Source organism: Hibiscus syriacus, unplaced genomic scaffold (assembly GCF_006381635.1).
Source record: "Hibiscus syriacus cultivar Baekdansim isolate YM2019G1 unplaced genomic scaffold, ASM638163v2 tig00109949_pilon, whole genome shotgun sequence".
NCBI classification, from domain to species: Eukaryota; Viridiplantae; Streptophyta; class Magnoliopsida; order Malvales; family Malvaceae; genus Hibiscus; species Hibiscus syriacus.
In genome coordinates this window covers 574,055-597,723 of record NW_024062537.1, presented here as the reverse complement: position 1 = coordinate 597,723, position 23,669 = coordinate 574,055, and the positions used below count along the sequence as shown (strand labels likewise).

Below are 23,669 nucleotides of genomic sequence, written 5' to 3'. Positions count from 1 at the left end.
TCGGCTTTGGAAATTTTCATGGGATGCAATGAACTTTTCTTGTGAAATTGCTAACTTTTCGTTTGTTGTTGGACAGGAGGTCTTGGTTGATAAGCTGGCTTTTGATTTCCCGCATTGCTGAAGTTTGGGTGGTCTCGCCATCCTGGACTATAAGTATTGTTGTATGGGTTGTATTGTCTTCGTGGAGGACCTGGAAAGTTTCCTAAAACATTGATTTCTACATTGCCTCTTTCTTGTATCATCGGGCAGTAGTTCGTCAGATGGTCTAGCTTCATACGTATCCCGCATGCTCTTGTTGCTCCAAAATTTCCTGCAATAAGTGAATTAACTACTTCAGTTAATTTGTATAACTTATTTTCAAGGGAAAAGTACTTATCTCGTGAACCCGTCGGCTGGGTTCACTTGAAAACTGTTGAGAGTTTGCTGCCATGGTTAAAATCAATTCCCTTGCTGTTGTTGGGGTCATGTTAACTAATGCTCCTCCACTGTCGCCATCTACCATTTTCATCTCTATTGGTAAAAGGACTTCAAAAAAGTATCAAATTAACGTTTTCTCACTTAATCCGTGTTGCGGACAATGTGCGCAAAGCTTTTTGAATCGCTCCCAATAGTCATAAAGATTTTCTTCACTCTTTTGTTGAATGGAAAGAATGCTCCTTCGTAACTCGCTTGCTTTAGCCTCTGAAAGAACTTGTCAAGAAAAATTCAACTCATGTCAGCCCATGAATTAACTGAATTTAGAGGAAAATAAAATAACCAATATTTAGCCAAATCGGCTAAAGAGAAAGGGAAAACCCTCAAATTAATTTGATCTTCGGTAATTCCCTGTGGTTTCATGCTAGTACAAACCATGTGGAATTCTAACAAGTGTTTGTGCGGATTTTCAGTGGGAAAGTCGTGGAAAGTGGGAAGAAGATGAATAAGTCCCTTCTTTAATTGAAACGGAGTCCCGCCACTAGGAAAATTGATGCATAATGGCGTCTGAGAGACAGGAGTGTGGCTAGCTCACATATCATTTGTTCTTCTTCTTCTTCTGCCATCAGGATTTGATCTTCGTTGTATGCGTATGCTTCAGAGTTTGTTTCCGGATATGATTCAGTTTCTGATCTCTACTCTTGTTCTTCTTGTCTTTTTCTTTTTTCTTGAAGTGTTTGTGTGTGGATTCTTTGTACTCGTGCTTCGATCTTCGGATCTAGATCTGCTAATTCACCTGGGTTTCTTCTGTTCATAAATTAAAAACTAGAAAAATAAACCAGTACTTGCCGTTAGTCCCCGGCAACGACACCAATTTCATAATCATCGTTTTGCTATCAAAATAATTTCGGCTTCTTAATAAATAAAAAGGAAAAGTAGTATAAAGAAACAGGGTCGATCCATAGGGACTGTGGTGTTTCTGATTTAGTAAAATTGTTTCTTGATTTAAAAGAAAACAGAGTTTCAGATGAAGTTGAAAAGATATAATAAAATAAATAATTATAATTTAAAGAAAAAGAAAAATAATTAAAATAATAAATAGTAATAAATAAATATAAATATAAAAGGGATTTTTTAATTATTTAAAGAAATAAAACATAAAGATTAAAAATAAATAAAAGAGACAGGGATAAAGAAAACTTATTGTAAAAGCAGACTCAGATTCAGCTTTGCCTCAAATTCCTCGGATCATCGAAACTGATTTTACTTCAAGATTCACGTTAGTTACTACAAGAACAATTCCTCGCTGCGACTCAGATTTGTTTCAACAATAAATGATTCTGATCTCCTTTTCCTCTTAGTAAACAATTTTGCTAAGTATGTTCTCAGGAAGTTGAATGTGCTTCAATAAGCAAATCCTACTTCTAACGTTAACCGTAACAATATCCAGACTAATGTTGAAAATCGTTTTGATTTGAAAAATAAACCCAGAAAACAAAGAGAAAAATCCAAAGCGATTTAAGTGTCTTACAATTCTCACATTTGGAATTGAGCATTCGCTTTAGCCTTTGGCTTAAAAGAAAATTAGCTAAGCATGACCAAAGTCATACTTAGCATATTTGAAAAAAAATTAAAGGGAAATAAAGGAAGTATGCGAAAAATAGAGAGAAAGCTAGAGAGAAAAAGAAGATTTTATTATCATATGAGAGAGATATGTTTCTAGGCTTACCCTAAGAGGGTATTTATAGCCTTCAAATTCGTAAAAACAATCTAAAGATAATTCTTAAAATAATATCTTAAATCCTAATTAATAAAACTATTTAAACTAAAATACCTAAAACAAAGATAAGATAAAATATAATATAATATAATAAAAAAATATCCTAAATACTAATTAAAATACTTAAAACTATTTAAACTAAAATTACTAAAACAAATATAATATTTAAAATAATATCCTAAAACTTGAGTTTAATTCAAATTCGAATTGCAGAAACGTACGGTTGATCCATTCGTTCTTTTAGAAGCGCTGACTGGACCTTCTAGAAACTGCCACGTCAGACCGTGTCATGCCCAGAGTCGAGCTCATGTCTCCAGCCGTGATTCCGAAAATAAAAAACAAACTACAGAATTCTGTCTTTTAAGTACAATTTCCAGAATCTGACGTCCTGCGCAAGAAATGAATCAAAACGAATAATTAAGCCACAAAAACCAATGATTGAAGAGTAATTTAAAAGAAAAATATTAAGTAAATTAAGCACTTATCATTCAAATTCTCAAATTCTTCAAATTCTTCAACTAAAAATTCTGCCTTCAAAATAATAATTAAAAGTAATACTATGAATTTTCTTTTTTGACTTTTAGATGATGAATATCACTAATTAGTGGTTGAATCTAGAGCAATTGAAGAAGATTATGATAGAAATAAATAAGATTTTTTGTGCCCATTAAACACCATAAATTTGGTGAGATTTTTTTTTATAAAAGAGATAACTAAAAGGATTTTTCTTAAATTTTTGTTGTTGGAATTAATAAAGGATAGGTAACAGTTTTTTTTTTGGGAAATTTTTTATATTAGTAGATCTTTAAAAGTGGGGGGCCCTAAAAATTTGGGGGCCCTATGACGTGTTACAAAATACAATTGTAAATGGATGGCCATGATAAGAGTAAACATATTTTTTTAGAATATCATAACCATCTTTTAGGTGATCTCCATAAAATATTCAGATATGCTTCCACCAATCCAATATTATATTTCATTCATGATAATTGACATAATTAGATCTTAAGTTTTGATTTCATATTTATTATGATTTGATTTTATCATATCATACAATCTAGAACAACCTATTATGTGTCATTTTACGATCACATTTCTTTTCTACTTCAATTTTTATTAACATAAATGGTTAATTTTTTTGCATGTTCACTTTTTTATAATAAAAATTAAATAATCTTTTATATTTAGTTATTGCATCATTTGTCCCCAAACTATCATCCTTATTTTAAATTGGTCTTTAAACTTTTTAATATTTTAATTTCATTCTCGAACTATGACTCTCATTCTAACTTAGTTCTTAAACTTTTGAAGATTCTGATTTTATCCCTAAGCTATGAAAAACTTTCTAAATTAGTCCCCAAACTTTTGAATATTCTTATTTCATCCCCAAATTCATCTAATTATGTAATTAGTTTCAAACATAGTTTAACCTAAAATTCATTTTTTCAAACATATCATAATATAACTTGGTCTAACGATTTTATTAACAATAGATTTGATTAGTATATATGTATAGTTTGGGATAAAATTGGAATGTTCAAAAAGTTTGAGGACCAATTTAGAATAAAGGTCATAGTTTGAGGATGAAATTGAAATTTTCAAAAGTTTAAGGACTAATTGATAATGATAGTAATAGATCAGGGATGAATTTGAAACATTTAAAAGTTTTGGGATCAATTTAAAATGAGAGCTATACTTTGTGGACATGTGATGCAATTAACTCTTTTTGTTTTGATAAAATTAAATTATTTTAAACATATAATACATTTAAAAAATAGTTGAATGATTTATTTTATTTGGAAAGGAAAATATTAAAAGAAAAGTTAATTGCACCTACCGTCCCTAAACTTTAACACTTATTTTAAATTAATCCCCAAACTTTTTAACATTTCAATTTCATCCTTAAACTATTGATATATGCTTATTTATGTCCTTTCGTCGACAAAATTGTTAAAATGCCTTTCAAAATCCATGTAAGCATTGATGTAAAATATAATTATATGACATGTAATAAATTATTATTAAAGTGTAAAAATAAAGTAATAGTTAACTTTTTTAATAAAATAATAATTAACTTTAAACCCTATAAAAATTTATGAATAAAACAATAAAAAAAAACTTCACGATGGAGAACTCTCTCAATTTTGAAAATCCCAACCTACGCTAACAGTAGTCGTATAAATTCGGAAGCTTATTTGAGAAGTTCGTCGATATAAGTTGACAACACTCTCAATGAGATGTTCGATTAATTACCGATAATGTTTTTGAAAATGTTATGTATTGTAGGGTGATCAGTCGCACTTGATATTGCAGGAGTGATACACGTAAAAGCCTCTAACCACTCTTGCAACGATATTAGTCTGTTCATATAACAACATAATCTGTAACCTCCTAAACTCAGCCCGGACGTTATGCCTATGTCTAGTGATTATGTATCACATTCATAAATTCTTTTTTTTATTTTTAAAACAACGTTGAAATCCACATTTCATTAATATATGAAATTTATCCATAATAAAGATTTATACGATAAACATATATGAATACATATTTTAGAAAACCATACAAAACATTTATGGAACAAAATATCGGTAATACGGTTATATCCAAAAACGATAGCAAAATACATGTCACCAAATATAACTGAAAACATATAGAGAAATACCTTCGTACAAAGTAAAAGTAGTTGATCTCCTCTGATGCCAAATCTATTGGATTACGGTCTGTTGTTATCTGAAAAGGTTAAAATTTCCAGAATGAGCTAAAAAGCCTAGTGTGTTTCATACAGTGTATATAAAAAAACATACTGATAAAATATTTCAGTAAAATCGGTTTATGCAAACATGTCTTTAAAAATATGAACACTACCCTCATCCGATCACAACAGAATGTGTAGGTTCCCCAAAACCATATAACCCTGGCACAACAGTAAGGCCCTGAGCACAAAGCCGAGAAGCATGCATATATACTTCCTCCAACAATACCACCTAATGACAATAATGAACATAAATGCATTCAAGTGAAAACAATGATTAATCCTTTAAAACATGAAAATGTTTTGTGCTTAGAAATCATATACAGAAATACGAAAAAAAAGTAAAATCAGTAACGTACGATAAACCATATATCAGATAAGTCATATTCAGAAATCATGTATAAAAATATATCGTAACCAGAGATCATATCAGAAGTGTTCCATAAATCAGATATCAAATAAACAGTATTCAGATAGATATTTTAAAATAGTAAGGTAACACCTTCAGGAAACACACCTGTAAAAGTCTGAGAAATCGGATAGGAAAGCCTACTACTGGTTTGTCGATCACGCTCTGCTGCAGCGCTAGATCATACGAATCAGAAAATCAATATTGGAATCCTACTATGAATAATCTTAATCTTTATTTAAATAATTTACGGAAACCTACAGGTAATTCTCGTAGTACGCGGTTCGGGCGGATTTGACGAACGGACAATACCGGACCTAACTGATTCTCGCTCAGGTGAAACACGAGTACCTTCATAAAATATCTTATTGGATTAATTTCATAACCATATCTCAAATAAATAATCAAAAATGCTAAAAATACTAAGCATTTTTTGGTTAATGAGCTCGATTTTGGGATTTCGGGTTAGAATTTGGCAAAACGAACTTCGGAATCACATTCAGAACGTTAAAAAACATAAAATATGACTTTTCGAAAATTTTGACTTTTTAGTCAAAGTCAAAGTCAACGGGTTTGAATGATGATTTCGAGGCTTTGGGTTCAAATTTCGAAAAACGGACTTTGAATTCGGACTCAGGACGTCGAAAAACCTAAAAATATGACTTTTCGAAAAATTTAACTTTTTGGTCAAAATCAACGGGTTGAACCGGTTCTGATCGGTCAAACTGATGAAACTGCTTATAACCTATTTCGAAGCTCTCCCACATGCAAGGGCGGCGCGTGGGACCTCCTCCGGTGCCGAAATAATTACAGAAAAATTTCCTAAAATTAGTTTAAGCGATTTTGAGGCACTTACAAAGCTCGGTTCACAATTTTGAACGGCGGAGAGTTCTATTTCAACACGTCGAAAACTTATACCACTTCACCTCCCTCACGCGCCAGCGATGATGGACATGCGATGGACACCAGTTGACTCAGAACGGCACAAGGAATACGATGGTGCAGGAGGTGTCAAAAACAGAGCATTGATCGGAGATTAATTGAAGATTTTCTCAGCGATGGTACTAAAAAAATTGAGACTTTGAATCAAAATTCACGACGTTTGACATCGTTTTACTTCAATTGTTTTACAGGGTTTGTTCATCAGTCGATGACGAACACGATGGTGGTTTCAAATCGACGATCGGTGGCCGGACGGCGTCGGGATCAGGTTTGGAAGTTGGGCGTTGGTGGAGGTAATTTGAGCAATTGGTTTCTGTTTTACAAAAACCAATTGCACGCATATATAACCAAAATTCTACAGATACTCCAAGGGTAAATTCAGGGTTTGGTCCCTAAATTTCCTTCACTTCTAAAATGGCCTACAAGTTTTGAAAACTTTTAATTTAATCCTCAAATTTCGCCAATTTACACAATTATAAAAAAATCCACTTTTCCGGGTTATTGCAATTCTCCCCCTCTACAAGAAATTTCCTTCTCGAAATTTACCTTATGAAAATAGATGAGGAAATTGAGCTTCCATTGACTCTAATGTCTCTCAAGTAGCTTTTGAGGGGCCACGGTTACTCCACTGATTTTTTACTATTGGAATACGCCTATTCTGACGAACACACTCATCCCTTTCTAAAATCTGAACGATCTCCTCCTCATATGACAAATCAGGTCTTAACTCTGCCTCATCAACCTGAATGATGTGATCTGGATCTGGACGGTATTGCCTCAACAAAGATACATGAAAAACATCATGAATATAACTGAGCTGGTGAGGTAACTCAAGCTGATAAGCAACAGGACTGACTTTCTTCAGAATACGATACATCCCAATAAATCTCGGACTCAGTTTACCCTTACGTCCAAATCTCAATACTTTCTTCCATTGAGATACCTTGAGAAAAACTTGATCTCCAACCTCAAACTCGACATCCTTCCGTCGCTTATCTGCGTATGATTTTTGCCTATCAAATGCCTCTTTTAAGCGATCACGGATCAATATGACAGTATCTTCTGTTTCTCGAACCAAGTCTGGACCCAAAGTTTTTCTATCATGTAACTTTGTCCAGCATATAGGAGTACAACATCTACGTCCATACAGAGCCTCCTACGGTGCCATATGAATACTTTCCTGGTAACTATTATTGTGAGCAAACTCGGCTAATGGAAAGAAATCTTCCCAACTACCATGGAAATCAATCACACAACCCCGTAACATATCCTCCAACACCTAAATAACTCTCTCAGACTGTCCATCAGTCTGTGGATGAAAAGTTGTACTGAAATTCAAACGAGTACCCAGAGCCTCGTGCAAGGCCTTTCAGAACCTAGAAGTGAACCTCAGATCTCGATTAGATATGATAGACAATGGAACACCATGAAGTCTAACGATCTCATAAATGTACAATCTAGCCAGTTTGTCCAGAGAATAATTAACCCGAATAGGGATAAAATGCGCTGACTTGGTGAGTCGATCAATAATCACCCAAACAGAATCCTTTTTGGAATGAGTCAGAGGAAGACCAGTAACGAAATCCATCGTAATGCGCTCCCATTTCTACTCATGAATCTTAATTGACTGTAACAATCCAGATGGATGCTGATGCTGTACCTTAACCTGCTGACAAGTTAAACACCTTGCTACAAAATATGAAATACTCTTCTTCATACCAGTCCAAAAGTAGCACTCTTTGAGATTATTGTACATTTTTTCCCTGCCAGGATGCATAGCATAAGGACTACTATGAGCCTCCTGAAGAATAACCCGTCTCAACTCATCATATTTAGGGACACAATAACAACCGTGAAAGAACAAAATACCATCCTGATCTACAGTATACTCTGAACTTGATCCATGCTTAACATGTTCAATAATGGGAAGCAATGAGCTATCAAGGATCTGTTTGGTCTTAATATCCTCGGCCAAAGTGGGTTTAACCTGCAATTCTGCTAACAAACTATTATCATCAAATAAACTCAAGTTGGCGAATAAGGCTATGAGATCTGATATCGTCTTATGGCTCAAGGCATCGGCCACTACATTAGCCTTCACTGGATGATATTCTATCTCAAAATCATAGTCCTTTAGAAGCTCCAACCAGCGACGCTGTCTTAAATTCAATTCTTTCTGAGTAAGTAGATACTTTAAACTCTTATGATCAGTATATATATAACACTTTTCTCTGTAGAGGTAGTGTCTCTATATCTTTAAAGAAAAAATCATGGCAGCTAACTCCAGATCATGAGTAGGATAGTTACGCTCATGTGGATTTAACTGACGTGACGCATAAGCGACAACCTTTCATCTTGCATCAAAACACATCCTAATCCAGAGTGAGAAGCATCACTGTAGACAGAAAAATCTTTCCCAGACTCAGGCTGAATCAGCACTAGGGCTTGAGTTAGAACAGTCTTCAGTTTCTCAAAGCTAGCTTGTTGGTTATCAGACCAGACAAATGGAACATCTTTCCTCAATAGTTTCATTAGAGGAGCTGCAATAAGGGAGAACCCCTCAACGAACCAACGGTAGTAACCAGCTAATCCCAAGAAACTACGGATCTCAGAAACATTCACGGGTTACTTCCAGTTCAGAATAGCCTCCACTTTGCTTAGATCCACCCGAATACCATCAGTAGAAATGATATGTCCAAGAAAAGTCACTTCGCTGAGCCAGAATTCACACTTGCTCAACTTAGCGTATAGCTTATTCTCCCTTAGAGTCTGTAGAACAATCCTTAAATGCCCCTCATGTTCTTCTTCACTTCTAGAATACACCAATATGTCATCAATGAACACAACTACAAACTGGTCCAAAAAAGGTCGAAACACCCTATGCATCATATCCATAAAAGCAGCAGGGGCATTTGTTAACCCGAATGACATCACTAAAAACTCATAATGCCCATACCGAGTACGAAAGTAGTCTTCGGAATATCCGAGTCTTTCACTTTGAGTCTCAATGTCCCATCTTTCTTAACAGTGAGCTTGTTCAGTTTCCTATAATCAATACAGAGTCTCAATGTCCCATCTTTCTTCTTAAAAAAGAGAACTGGGGCTCTCCATGGTGATACACTGGGTTAGATATATCCCCTATCCAACAACTCCTAGAGTTGGACTTTCAGTTCCTTAATCTTCTTTGGGGGCTATACGATAAGGAGCCACTGAAACTGGGGTGGAACCAGAATAGACTTCAATCTCAAACTCAACTTCTCTATCCGGCGGTAATCCAAACAACTCTTCAGGAGAAACATTGGGAAATTCCTTGACAATCCGGATACCTTCAATATCATATTGAGAACTCCTAGTATCCAAAATATAAGCAAGAAATGCCTTGGAACCCTTTCTGATCATCTTCTCAACTACCAAAGAAGACACAACATTCGTCAGAAATCCACGATGTTCTCCGATCATTACAATCTTTCGATTATCTGGGGTCTTTAGAATAGCTCTCTTGGTCTCCAATCGAGATTGACTCGATGTTTGTCCAACCAATCTATGATAAGAATCAAATCAAACTCTTCCAAAGGTAACTACATCAGGTCAGCAAGAAAAATCTCCTCATTGATCTCTATAGGTCATTCTCTAAAAATACGATCCAACACTATGGACTTGCCTAAGGAACTTTGAACTGTCACCAAATTCTCAGTATTCTCAACAGAAATATTCAGACCCTCAGAAATGGAATGTGATACATAGGAATTTGTAGAACCACTATCAAACAATGCAAAGTAGGGAACTGAATGTATAGTAGCAGTACCTGCAATCACATTAGGCCCATCGCGATCTTGTCAAAGTCTAGCAGTGTAAACCAATGCAGACTGCCTAGCTTTAGATCTAACTGGACCTCTACTCTGATATGATCGACCTCTAGTAGCCGATCCAGGTGCTCTCTCCTGAGTACAACCCCCTACAGGAGTCTGAACTATGCTATGAGAACTAGCGGGAGTACGAGCTGGTGTCTAAACTGTAAGACCTGACCATGTACAATCCTTTACAAAATGGTCACCAAAACCACATTTAAAACAGGTACCTAATTTCCTCTTACATTCCTCAGGATGAGGTTTCCCACAATAATTACATGGCTGTAACTCAGAAGAACCAAAAGGTTTAGATGGCTGAACAGCTGAAGAACCGGATGCCACAGGCCTGGTACTCGCGCCGCCTCTCTGAAAAGACTCACTCATACCTCTTTTGTTGGGGTGTGCAGAAGAATCCATGGAACCAGAAGGCCTTCTGAATCGGTCTTGATCTTGATCTCTATTGCGCTCTATACCCACTCACTTTATTTCCTCTACAGTCTTGGCTATCTCAACCAAGGCATCAAAATTCCTCTCCCAGTGGGTAGAAACTTGACTCTTGATTTCATACCTGAGTCCATTCTCGAACCTCAAGCATCGATCTGTCTCAGTGTCAACAAGTCTAGGAGCATAGTGGCTCAATCGGATGAACTCAACCTCATAGTCCATAACAGACATATTACCCTACTCCAGATTCTGAAACTCCTGGCGTCGCTCCTGCAGATATCTCTCTCCGATGTAGAGACTCCGGAAACGTGTCTTAAAAAGATCCCATGTTAATTGGTTCCTCAGAATATTACCAGAAATCGATTGCCACCATCTGAAACTCTTTTTATTCAGCATAGTCAGGGCTCCCTTTAACTTCTGCTCAAGCCTCAGATCCATCTCATCCATAATTCTCTCTATATCCTCCAACCAATACTCAGCATCAGTCGGAGATCTACCAGTAATACCCTCGAATGGAACTACACCAGCAGCAACCAAGAATTCGAAATCTCGACTACAGTCATATTACTAGGGACTCTAGCAGCGCTCTGAAATATACGAAAGATAACTCTATTAATGGTATCTTAATTCATGTCAGTATCCTCATCTTCAGTTACGGGAGAGTCTCTCACAGGAGTAATCACATCATCCTGAGAAATGGTTGGATCTACATGCTGAACAGGAAGATCACGTGGTGACATCGGATCATCTATCGTAACAGAAGGTTGAGCGACTCGCCCTGACCACGGCCACGTCCTGTCCTACAACCTTTAGCAGCGCTCATCATTGGATCTATAAGGCTCTACATAAATAATTTGAAACAAAAGTCAAATTAGCATCAGGGATCTCGGATAAAAATAATTCATAAAATAAGGTGACACATTTTTGAAAATATCAAAATTCTTAAAAATCCAGAGTTTAGGACTCATCCACAGTCCGAGTGTTTAAAACTGAAAGCTCTGATACCACCAAATGTAACCTCCTAAACTCAGCCTCGACGTTATGCCTATGTCTAGGTGATTACGTATCATATTCATAAATTATTATTTTTATTTTTAAAACAACGTTGAAATCGACATTTCATTAATATATGAAATTAATCCATAATAAAGATTTATACGATAAACATTTATGAATACATATTTTAGAAAACTATACAAAACATTTACGGAACAAAATATCGGTAATACGGTTAAATTCAAAAACGATAGCAAAATACATGTCACCAAATATAAGTGAAAAACATATAGAGAAATACGTTCGTACAAAGTAAAAGTAGTTGATCTCCCCTGATGCCAAATCTGTTAGATTACGATTTGTTGTTATCTGAAAAGGTTAAAATTTACAGAATGAGCTAAAAAGCCCAGTGAGTTCCATATAGTGTATATAAAAAAAACATATTGATAAAAATATTTCAGTAAAATCGGTTTATGCAAACATGTCTTTAAAAATATGAACACTACCCCATCCGATCACAACAGAATGTGTAGGTTCCCCAGAACCATACAGCCCGGCACAACAGTAAGGCCCTGAGCACAAAGCCGAGGAGCCTGCATATATATTTCCTCCAACAATACCCCCCAATGACAATAATGAACATGAATGCATTTGAGTGAAAACAATGACTAATCCTTTAAAACATGAAAATGTTTCATGCTTAGAAATCATATACATAAATACTGAAAACAAAAGTCAAATCAGTAACGTATGGTAAATCATATATCAGATAAGCCATATTCAGAAATCAGGTATAAAAATATACCGTAACCAGAGATCATATCAGAAATGTGCCATAAATCAGATATCAAATAAACAGTATTCAGATAGATATTTTAAAATAGTAAGGTAACACCTTCAGGAAACACACCTGTAACAGTCTGAGAAATCGAATAGGAAAGCCTACTATTGGGTCTGTCGATCACGCTCTACTGCAGCGCTAGATCCTACAAATCGGAAAAATCCATATTGGAATCCTACTATGAATAATCTTAATCTTTATTTAAATAATTTACGGAAACCTACGGGTAATTCTCGTAGTACGTGGTTCGGGCGGATTTGACAAACGGACAATACCGGACCTAACTGATTCTCGCTCAGGTGAGACACGAGTACCTTCATAAAATATCTTATTGGATTAATTCCATAACCATATCTCAAATAAATAATCAAAAATGCTAAAATTACTAAGCATTTTTGTGTTAACGAGCTCGATTTTGGGATTTCAGGTTAAAATTTGGCAAAACGGACTTCGGAATCAGATTCAGAACGTCGAAAAACATAAAATATGACTTTTCAGAAATTTTGACTTTTTAGTCAAAGTCAAAGTCAACTGTTTGACTGACGATTTCGAGGCTTTCGGGTTTGAATTTCGAAAAACGGACTTTGAATTCAGACTCAGGACGTCGAAAAACCTAAAATATGACTTTTTGAAAAAAATGACTTTTTGGTCAAAGTCAACGGGTTGAACCGGTTAAACTGCTTATAACGTATTTCGAAGCTCCCCCAAGCGCAGGGGCGGCACGTGGGACCTCTTCTAGTGCCGGAAAAATTACAGAAAAATTTCCTAAAATTATTTTAAGTGATTTTGAGGCACTTACAAAGCTTGGTTCACAATTTTGAATGGCAGAGATCTCGATTTCAACACGTCAAAAACTTTGACCGCTTCACCTCCCTCATGCATCGGCGAGCACGGAGACGCGATGGACACCAGTTGACTCGGAACGGCACAAGGAATACGATGGTGCGGGAGGTGTCGAAAACGGAGCAACAATCGGAGATTAATTGAAGATTTTCTCGACGGTGGTGCTAAAAAAAGTCGAGACTTTGAATCGAAATTCATAACGTTTGACAGCGTTTCACTTCAATTGTTTTATGGAGTTTGTTCATCGGTCGATGACGAACACGATGGTGGTTTCAAATCGACGATCGGTGGCCGAACGACGTCGGGATCGGGTTTGGAAGTTGGGCGTTGGAGGAGGAAATTTGAGCAATTGGTTTCTGTTTTATAGAAACCAATTGCACGCATATATAACCAAAATTCTGCCGACACTCCAAGGGTAAATTCATGGTTTGGTCCATGAATTTCCTTCACTTCTAAAATGGCCTATAAGTTTTGAAAACTTTTAATTTAATCCTCAAATTTCGTCAATTTACTCAATTCTAAAAAAATCCACTTTTCTGGGTTGTTACATAATCAAAGCCAAATGCAATATCAAAATGCTTTAACTGATAATAATTAGAGGTTTCAACCAATAAAACAAATAGAACATAAGATAAATAAACCTAGTTTAAGTATTTTCAATGAAAGTGGATCAAACACTGGGATAAAACGTGATTCTTGTCTAAATGTTTTGAGTTAATAGTAAATCACTGAAATGTTTTTAGCTTCAACTTCATTAACACAATCAATTAATAAAGCATAAAAAGCTTTGTCAATACATAAAATACGTTCATATAGTAGTAATCATAGAAGCCAAAAAATTAAAAATTAGGCGATAAATGCTTTAACAAAATGAAACAGTGATTATTTGTTTATTTATCTTAGATTTAAGCTTGATGATGGATACGATTACTTAAACTAAGTGATATGGAAGCACAAAAAGGAAATAAAATTCATATTGATTCTTTTGAATATTATAAACAAACAAATTCCAATATTTGAATATTTTAAACAAATAAATTTCATTTAAACAACATATAAAGAAAATTTATTTCAAATTTTAACTAATTAATTCTAAATACTAGTAAACAAAACCTTACATCTAGATACTCACAAACAAAATTCTAAATATTTAGATTGAACTTATTAAAAATAGTAAAGTTAAAATTTCAAAATTAAAAATATAAAAAACTATTTTAAAATGCTTACCTCCTAAACCATAGATATCAATTTTCAATTCATCATGTTCCTAAACCGCAGCCAACTTCAATTGGAAAATATTTCTCCTTATACCCGAATCAATGATTAAGCTTGACTTTCTCCTAACAGAGTCTTGTAGTTCACCTCCTACAAATCCGAAAAAGGGATGAACTTGGGATCGTAAAGATGGTTTACATTAAGAACACTTCTTCTGTGTTCCACTGATTTTCTCTCTTAATTATGATCTTGGGAAGAATTTGAGAGAATTTTGTTACTTGTTTTTTTAGTGTTGAGTTTGATTCCAATTGTTTCTAGCTCTACTATAGACCGAATGGTAATGACTAATCAGTATTATCTCAAGTATTTGGTTCTCAAAATGGGAAGAAAAAGGTAATGACATGTGCTGTTAACGACATTGCTACACTTCAAGCACTCTAACTCATTCGGAAGTTGTTGGTCAATTGGATCAAGCTTGAATGTTTTTTATTATTGATTATTTTTTGTCACTAACAATCATGTATTTGACATTAACAGAAGCATTCAAGTTATAAAAAATCTTAAGTTATTTACTTGTTGTCATGCCATTTTACAAGATTATTTGAAGATGTTAATTTTTGTACTCGAAATGAAATTTAGAGGAACGTTAAACCTGAACAGAAAAATCTTGGTTTTTCAGACTATAACAGCCCGATGTCACTGTATGTGAGTTTTAGAAATTTTAGAAATATTAAAGAGACATTTCTTTGTGGGACTCATGTGATCAGGGACAAATTTATGCTTTGGATTAGACACTATTGCCCATTCATAAAAGAACAAAATAACATGCCACATTTAACTAGAGAAGTACATACCACATTTACCTAGTTAACTAGAGAAATGAGAAAAAATACTTAATTCCAAAACATCATATTTTATCATTTGGTTACATATATTTGATTTAACTATCATAACAGTAACCACTATTTATGTTTGAATCTAAACGATACCTAAACTTAAACAATAAGTATGTATATAATAAAAACAACCATTGGTAAATAACATAAGAAAACATTGTCTGCTTATCTCCCTAACAACAAAAAATCACTGCAAGACTGCTTGATAAATTGAAGGATAATTTATACATGTCGCATTTGTGATCATTTAACTTGAACCCTAAAAAAACAAACAAAACTTATTAACTACAAACACTGAAACAATTTGTTTAACTTAAGCCCTTAAAAAACTTAATAACTTTAAACACTAAAACAATAAACTTAGATAACATATTCTCAACCACCTATTCCAGGCACCCTTAAAGTAGAAATTAGTATTGTAATTAAATAAAACAAAAATTATTATAACCATCACATACTTACATCACTTGATTGTTGTAAATTCTTGTTCTGTCTAATAACTTTGTAAGACCGCTTGTTATGTCCTTATTGTCCACACTCCACACTTTGAGCATGTCACGACAACTCCAATTTTTCTAAGTTTAGTAGATTCTTTCTGTGAAGTTAGTTCATCAAGTTCCTTCTTCCTCTTCGTTTTAGATTTTCCAGGTTATTTTGGCTGCTCAACAGGGGGTTTTGGAATGAACATAGATGTTGGCCATGATGTTTTTCCTTTGATTGGATTAATGGTTTCTTGATAAATTTTCTTTTGTGTGTCAATAGAGTAACACGCATCTACATAAATATTTGGGCTCTCTTTGTTAAACCAAATAACCGAAATTGCATGAACACAAGGGATACCATATAAGTCTCACTTCCTGCAACTGCATAACTTCTCATCTAATTCCAATGTGAACTGATTGATATGACATATTATCTAAATTTTTCAATGTTGACGGTTGTGGCCAATAGCGTCCTGAAAATTCCTTATTCTTATCAAACTTTTTCTGAATCTTAAGGCATAATGGACCAGAAAACTTATCTGCGACATTCCTTTTCACATAGAATCTATGTTCGAGCTCTACCATGTTCGAATTTTTGAAATTGTTATGCAAATGTCTGACACAAAATCTATGCTCTGCTTCTGAAAACAATGTACCCAGTGCATATATTAAATTCTACATTTAATTAATAATTATTAGATAACTAAATTGATTTATATATCACAATTGGCGTACCTTGAAAACCCATCATTTTTGAAATTGTTATGCAATGTGACACAAATCTATGCTCTGCTTCTGAAAACAATGTACCCAGTGCATATATTAAATTCTACATTTAATTAATAATTATTAGATAACTAAATTGATTTATATATCACAATTGGCGTATGAATTAATAATTAAAGCATATACTTTTTGTCTATCTGACATCCATATCTAAGAATATTGATCTTGAATGTTAATATCTTCAATCAAAAGATGAATGAACCATTTCCATGTTTCTGTGTTTTCACTTTCAACCACTGAAGATGCTATTGGAAAAATACAATCATTCCCATTAATACCAACATCACTTAACAGTTGTCCTCCAAATTTTCTTATTAGATGACAACCATGAATATTAATAAAACATCTGCAATGAGCTAGTTCTACCACGTATGCTTTGAAACAGATGTACATTCTTTGGAACAAACCACCATCTAACTTACAATGCACACTAGAATCAGATTAGTGTTTCTTCTCTTCAACATAGCTCCCAATTTTAGAGTACTGCTCATTATAATTTTCTTGAAGTGTTTTCAAGGCTAGTTGTTTTGCCCTAAACAAGTTGGACCTTGGGATAATCAAAACATAATCCTTGTAGACTAAACTCTCAAATGAAGATAACGAGAAATTTGGATTAGCAATAAAACAATGCATATATTTATTGCACAATCAATTGTAATTCATATTTCCATTTGCGTAATCTTTATGACAAGTATGTTTTGATTTGTATGTTCTGATTTGAAAGGTTGGGTCATCAGGGTCTTTAATGAATTTTCTATCGTATAAAGTCCAATCACACCATTCTTTGCAAACAATCTTAAACCTTATTTTATCATCTTGCTTGCAACTACATTCACTTTATCCTTAATGCTAGCATTTTTTACAGCAGCCTTTAATTGCTTTTTATCGACAAACAACATCCTAACAGAAAAAACTGGATCATTCACATAATTAAACTCGAGCCATTTTTTATTTGGTTTATCAACTACTTCATTGTCAGAATAAACAATACTATAAAGATCATCCAAAGAATAAATAACAACATTATTTGATTCATTTCCTGCCCATCCTAAATTTTCATCATCCCTCTCAATTAAAACATTTACAATTTGCTCAAACATGACATCATCATCTTCTTCAATTTCATAATCACTGTCATTAAAATCACTCTCACTATGGTCGCCATCAACAATAGTTTCATTTCCAGCTCCAGCTTCATTAACATGATCAATTATAAAACATAAAAAAAGTTTATTAGTACATAATATACATTAATGTAGTAGTAAACATAGAAGCTAAAAAAATAATAATGAGCTGATAAATACTTTAACAAAGTGAAGTGGTGACGACTTGCTTATTTATCTTATTTTAAAGTTTGGTGATGTATATGATTATTTAAACTAAGTGAGATAGAAGCACAAAAAGAAATTAAAATACAGATTGGTTCTTTTGAATATTGTAAACAAACAAATTCAATACTGAAACATTTTAAACAAATAAATTTCATTTAAAAAACATGCAAAAGAATATTTCTTTCTAATGAAAATTTGTTTCAAATTTTAATCGATTGATTCTAAATACTAACAAATAAAGCCTTACATCTAGATAGCAATAAATAAAACCCTAAATATTTAGATTGAACTCATTAAAAATAATAAAGTAAAAAAAAATTAAAATTACCTAAAATATTAATAAATATTTTAAAATAATTACCTCCTAAATCATGGATTATCAGTTCCTTACTCATCGTTTTCCAACACTTGTCCCAACTTTAACTCGAAAAATGTTTCTCTTCTGTTTGTTCCACTGATTTTCTCTTTATCATGATTTTAGGAAGGATTTGATAGAATTGAATTTTTTAGTGTAGGTTGGGGTTTTCAAAATTGAGAGAATTCTTTCTAGGGTTTAAAGTTAATTATTATTTTATTAAAAAGTTAACTATTATTTTATTAAAAAGTTAATTATTATTTTATTTTCCACTTTAATAATAATTTATGACATGTCATGTAATTATATATTACATCAAAGCTTACATGAATTTTTTGACGGGCATTTTAACAGTTTTGTTGACGGAAGGACATAATTGAACATATATTAATAGTTTAAAGATGAAATTAAAATGTTTAAAAGTTTGAGGACTAAATTGCTTTATTGAATTTATCAACTATTAAAAGTTACAAAATAGTCATCCGACTATTTATTATATTTCAAACTCGTCTTTTTTCGTTAAAAATTTGATAACAAACTGAGATGAAATTTAACCTGCTGTCTGAGATATAATAAAATATGATATTATAATCTCAAACGATTATCTTATCTCAGTCAGTAAGTTAACGTGCAACTCAGACGATCGTCAATTTTTAACGAAAAATGACAAGTTTAAAACATAATGAATAGGTGGGTGATCATTTTATAATTTTTAAAAGTCAAGAGACTCAACAAAGTAAAAACCTATAGTCGGAGATCATTTTATAACTTTTAATAGTCGATGAACTTAATAAAATAATATCCTATAGTCGAGGGACCATTTGTGTACTTTACCCTATATATATATATATATATATATATATATTATGTCGATTTCATTGAAATTGATTTTTATTTTAAAAAATAATTTATAAATTAAAAATTGTATTATAGTGTCATGTAGCGCTGAAAGTAATTGACAAATATATTAAAATAAAACACAGAATTCTTTATTTAGAAAACTGTGGTTTGCAATGAATAAATAGAACTTGTGATGGCCAATAATTACTTCTTCAATGCCCAACGTTAAATGTTTATATGAAGGGTACCACCCAAGTGTTAGACTTTGACATTTTCTTTTCATTTTTATATTTTTAATTTTATGATAATGTAAGATCTGGATTTCTCCATGCATAAACCTATTTTCTATAAAAACAAAATTATATATAGTATTTTTTTATTATTATTTAAATTCAGTTTTAAAATGTTTATCAATTACTTAGATGAGATGTGTTTAAAACAAGGATGGATATAAAAAGAGATTGATTTAAGTGGTAAATCAATTGATATCGTTTAAATAAAATTTTAAGTTCGAATTATTATATATATAAAAATTCTCTATTGAGATTCACCCATCAAAACTCACCCTAAAATATTTGTTATTGAATAACCCACAATTAAAAAAAAGCGTCAATTAAAAGTTTTTAACCGTATATTCTAGTAATTGTTTTGGCATTCTAAAGGTGAAGTATTTTTTTAGGTGGCAAATTCCAAAACTCTTTCCACGTGTTGAGATCATAACGAGCCAGGTTTCCACGTTCCCTCTCTTCTATTCTGTCCAAGTGAAAATACATGACCTTTTTATTTATTTTCCTTGAAAAAAAAAAGTTTTAGTTTATTTTATATCCAGAAAATGAAATAAAAACAGATTTAAAAAGGTGACGAAGTTTATTGAAACAGAAGCATCTAATGTTTTTTATTGTTTCTTTTCCGATTTTCAAGATTCCATCTTAATTTATCCAAATCAATCTTCGTCACATATTTATTTTGGATAAATAAGTCTCTCAATAAATTTATATATATATATAAAAGAATCGAATTCAAAATCTACTTAAATAATATTAATCTACTTATCAATTAAATTAATCGTTAATAAAAACATCTAATGTTTTATTTAAGTTTTTGGGTTCGTTCGGATTGAGGTTCGGTTGAAGACTTTTAAGCCAAAGATAAGCACCCCATCCACCACTCACCACTACAAAGCAACCCCACTTGTTTTTCTTTCTTCTCACTTTTTCTCGAGAAAAAAAAGTTTCCCAAGAAAGTTTCTTTATCCCCTCCAAATGATCAGTATTGATCAAGAATCAACCGTTAGAGAGATCAAACCAAAAAGCAGAAGAATCATGGTTAGCCCTCCAAACCACCTAGCAATCATATTTGAATCTTCCTCAATTTTCATAGTATTTGATTGTCATTGACATGATGATTATTTGTTTTTTTTTCTTTTTCTGGGATTTCATCATAGGGTGGAGGTGGTCCAGATTATGACGACGATAAAGAGGAAATGAAGTGGCCGCCATGGCTGAGACCACTGCTTCAAACAAGCTTTTTCATTCAATGCAAACTCCATGCCGATGCTCACAAGAGTGAATGCAACATGTACTGCCTGGATTGCATGAATGGTGCTCTTTGTTCTCTTTGCCTTGCTCATCACAAGGACCATAGAGCTATCCAGGTAAATCAAATTACATGAATTTGGATTGGTTTCAGCACTGTCATGTACCATTGATTTGTGGTGAGATTTGGAGATGATGGGGTTGTTGTGGCAGATAAGGAGATCTTCATACCATGATGTGATAAGGGTTTCAGAAATTCAGAAATTCGTGGACATAACAGGGATTCAGACTTACATTATCAACAGTGCCAGGATCGTGTTCTTGAACCAAAGGCCTCAGCCTAGGCCTGGCAAAGGTGTCACCAACACCTGCCAAGTCTGCCACCGGAGCCTTCTTGATTCCTTCACCTTCTGTTCTCTTGATTGCAAGGTAATTTTCACTCCTTGGTGCTTGGTTGTCTATCTGGATATACAACAACTAGATAATCAGCTTACAATAACACATATGAAGAAATCACGAACTATTCTCTTTCTTATTAAGTTTGATCACTTTATCTAAGGATACATTTCTAAATTAAAGAACTAATTCCATGCTTGTGATTAAAACCTTTCAGATTGTTGGGACATCAAAGAACTCCATCAGGAAGAAGAATATGTGCAAGGAAACAGATGGGTCCGATGCCGAGTCATTGAGCAATGGAAGCCCGAAGAGCTTCAGGCCGTCGACACCGCCACCGACCGCCGTGAATTATAGGACGGCGAAGCGGAGGAAGGGAATTCCTCACCGAGCTCCGATGGGAGGTCTCATCGTAGAATACTGATACTAATAAAAATAATAAAATGAAAGTTACATGGAGGTCCAAGCCGAGGTAAATCAAGGTTGGTGGGAAAAAGTTCTTACGAGGGAGATGTACCATAAGACATTTTAATTTCTTTTTACTAGACTGATATAGGAAGCAATGTCAAAACACCTGAGCTCGTGCCATAGAGGCCGGTGTTACAAACTAAACAATACCAATCTCATTATTGTATAAAAGATAGGGAAATATGGGTTTGATATGATAAACCTAAGTAGCTTGACGGGTAGTTTTTTTTTTTTAATTTACTGAACTTTTTATTGTATTATTAATGGGTTAAAAATGTGTATATATTTAATATATAGTTGGTGTGTATTTTATAAGAGAAATTTTAAAATGACATTAACGGAGTGATGAGTAGATTCTTTGTTTTTTATTTATTTAATATTTGTTGTTGGATGGAGTGATGTACTGTGTGATGACATTCCTTTCTACCGAAGTACTCATATTTTGCGAGTACATTGCATTGAAGTGAGAAAATTTGTCTCCCACGCGAAGAAAAGGCGCGTAGGAAATGAGTCTTAGGTTATGCTAAATTTTGATGCTGTGTGTTGTTGTTGAAGTAATTAGAGCCGTAAATGACTCGAGTTAAAATATTGTTGAGTTCGATTTAAAAAATTTAAAAATTTTGAAATGGAAGTGGAGAAAGTTTGGAATAAAAAAATTATACTTAATTGAGTTAAAGTTTAAATTGGAACTTGAACATGAATCATAAGTACATTTATATTGTAAATTTTCTTAAAAAATTAACATATAAAAATTAATATTATTAATAGTTTATTTTTTAGAAAATATTTTTTTATTATTTAAAATAATTTTTTAGAATTCTAAGATGAATATAAGTACTATTTATTCAAAAATCATCAATTATTTGACACTGAACACTTATATTCTTATATATGCGGTGCTCGAACTTTAAACTTTAAAGGATAATAAGAATCTCTTAACCATTAAATATTATTTGGTTCGTATTCATTATCTAAAATATTTATTTAAAATATTAAGAAGCTAAGAAGAGTGTATTTTAACTTGATTTTTATATATAAAATCAAATCATTTTTATTAAATTAACTCAAAAAGGATTGAGCTAACTAAGAACTCTAAAAAGAAATTGAAGTTGTAAACAAGCATATCAAAGAATGGAATATATATATCAAATGAAAGGGTTGTGGTTATGGATTAGTAGAGTTAAACTTGAAAATTTGATATTTTTTATTTTTCACGATTTAAAATTAATCTTTTTAACTCGATTTAAAGTGAATTGACTTATAATTTTATAAATTAGACTTGACTCAAAAAAAAATTAAATTCGAGTTGTGTTATAAGATAGGACTCGAATAACTCGAAAGTTTTAGTAATTAGTAGAATGATTTTCAAGTTAAGGTAGAGTCTTTCAATTATGTACGATATATGTATATCACATATAAAAAATGAATATATATATATATATATATATATATATATATATATTTACATTGTATATTGTTATAGAAACCGTTTAAATTAAAATCAAATAGTATCATAATATTATAAATATATACAATTAAATTTAAACATAAACTTGAACAACTCGACTTGATTCAAATTTTATAAACTCGACTCGGAAAATTTTAGTAAAGTTTGAATTATAAAATAAGACTCATCGGCTCAAATAACTTAAAAAAATTATTCGACTCGACTTGAAATTTTTTAATAAATTTTGAATTATAAAATAAGACTCTTCAACTCGAAAATTAAAGTTTTTATTCAATTCGACTCAAATTTTATAAACTCAACTCGACTAGAAATTTTGTTAAATAAAGTTTAAATTATAAAATTAGACTTATCAATTCGAATAACTTAAATTTTTTTTACTTAACTCGACTCAATTGAATGTTGTTGTGGTGGCGATATAATTTTGGTTTTATACGCAAAAAGTGGTTTGTTTTCATTACATCTACATATGGGATCTTTATATGGTTTGCTATAATTGAATGTATTGTTTATATACTCCCATGTTTTAGGAACTGAAACTTCAATAAAATTTGGAAATAATGTGGTTGGATTATTATTAAAAAGAAATGCATGTATTTGAAAATCTTATAAAACTTGTTACGAGAGA

The 23,669-nt window shown here is 32.7% G+C and overlaps 1 protein-coding gene and 1 non-coding gene across 2 annotated transcripts; both read left to right on the top strand.

Moving 5' to 3' along the window:
* The first annotated feature begins 560 nt into the window (after positions 1-560).
* On the top strand, positions 561-666 carry LOC120211001. Its single transcript, XR_005524554.1, has one exon. It is a non-coding gene; the product is annotated as a small nucleolar RNA R71 (small nucleolar RNA).
* A 19,598-nt stretch (positions 667-20,264) lies between these two features.
* LOC120210988 lies at positions 20,265-21,742 on the top strand. The gene is made up of 5 exons (XM_039209625.1): positions 20,265-20,502; positions 20,622-20,831; positions 20,926-21,141; positions 21,326-21,534; positions 21,632-21,742. The coding sequence occupies exons 1-4, from the start codon at positions 20,440-20,442 to the stop codon at positions 21,530-21,532; spliced, it is 696 nt and encodes a 231-aa protein (XP_039065556.1). The 5' UTR covers positions 20,265-20,439; the 3' UTR covers positions 21,533-21,534; positions 21,632-21,742.
* The last annotated feature ends 1,927 nt before the right edge of the window (positions 21,743-23,669 follow it).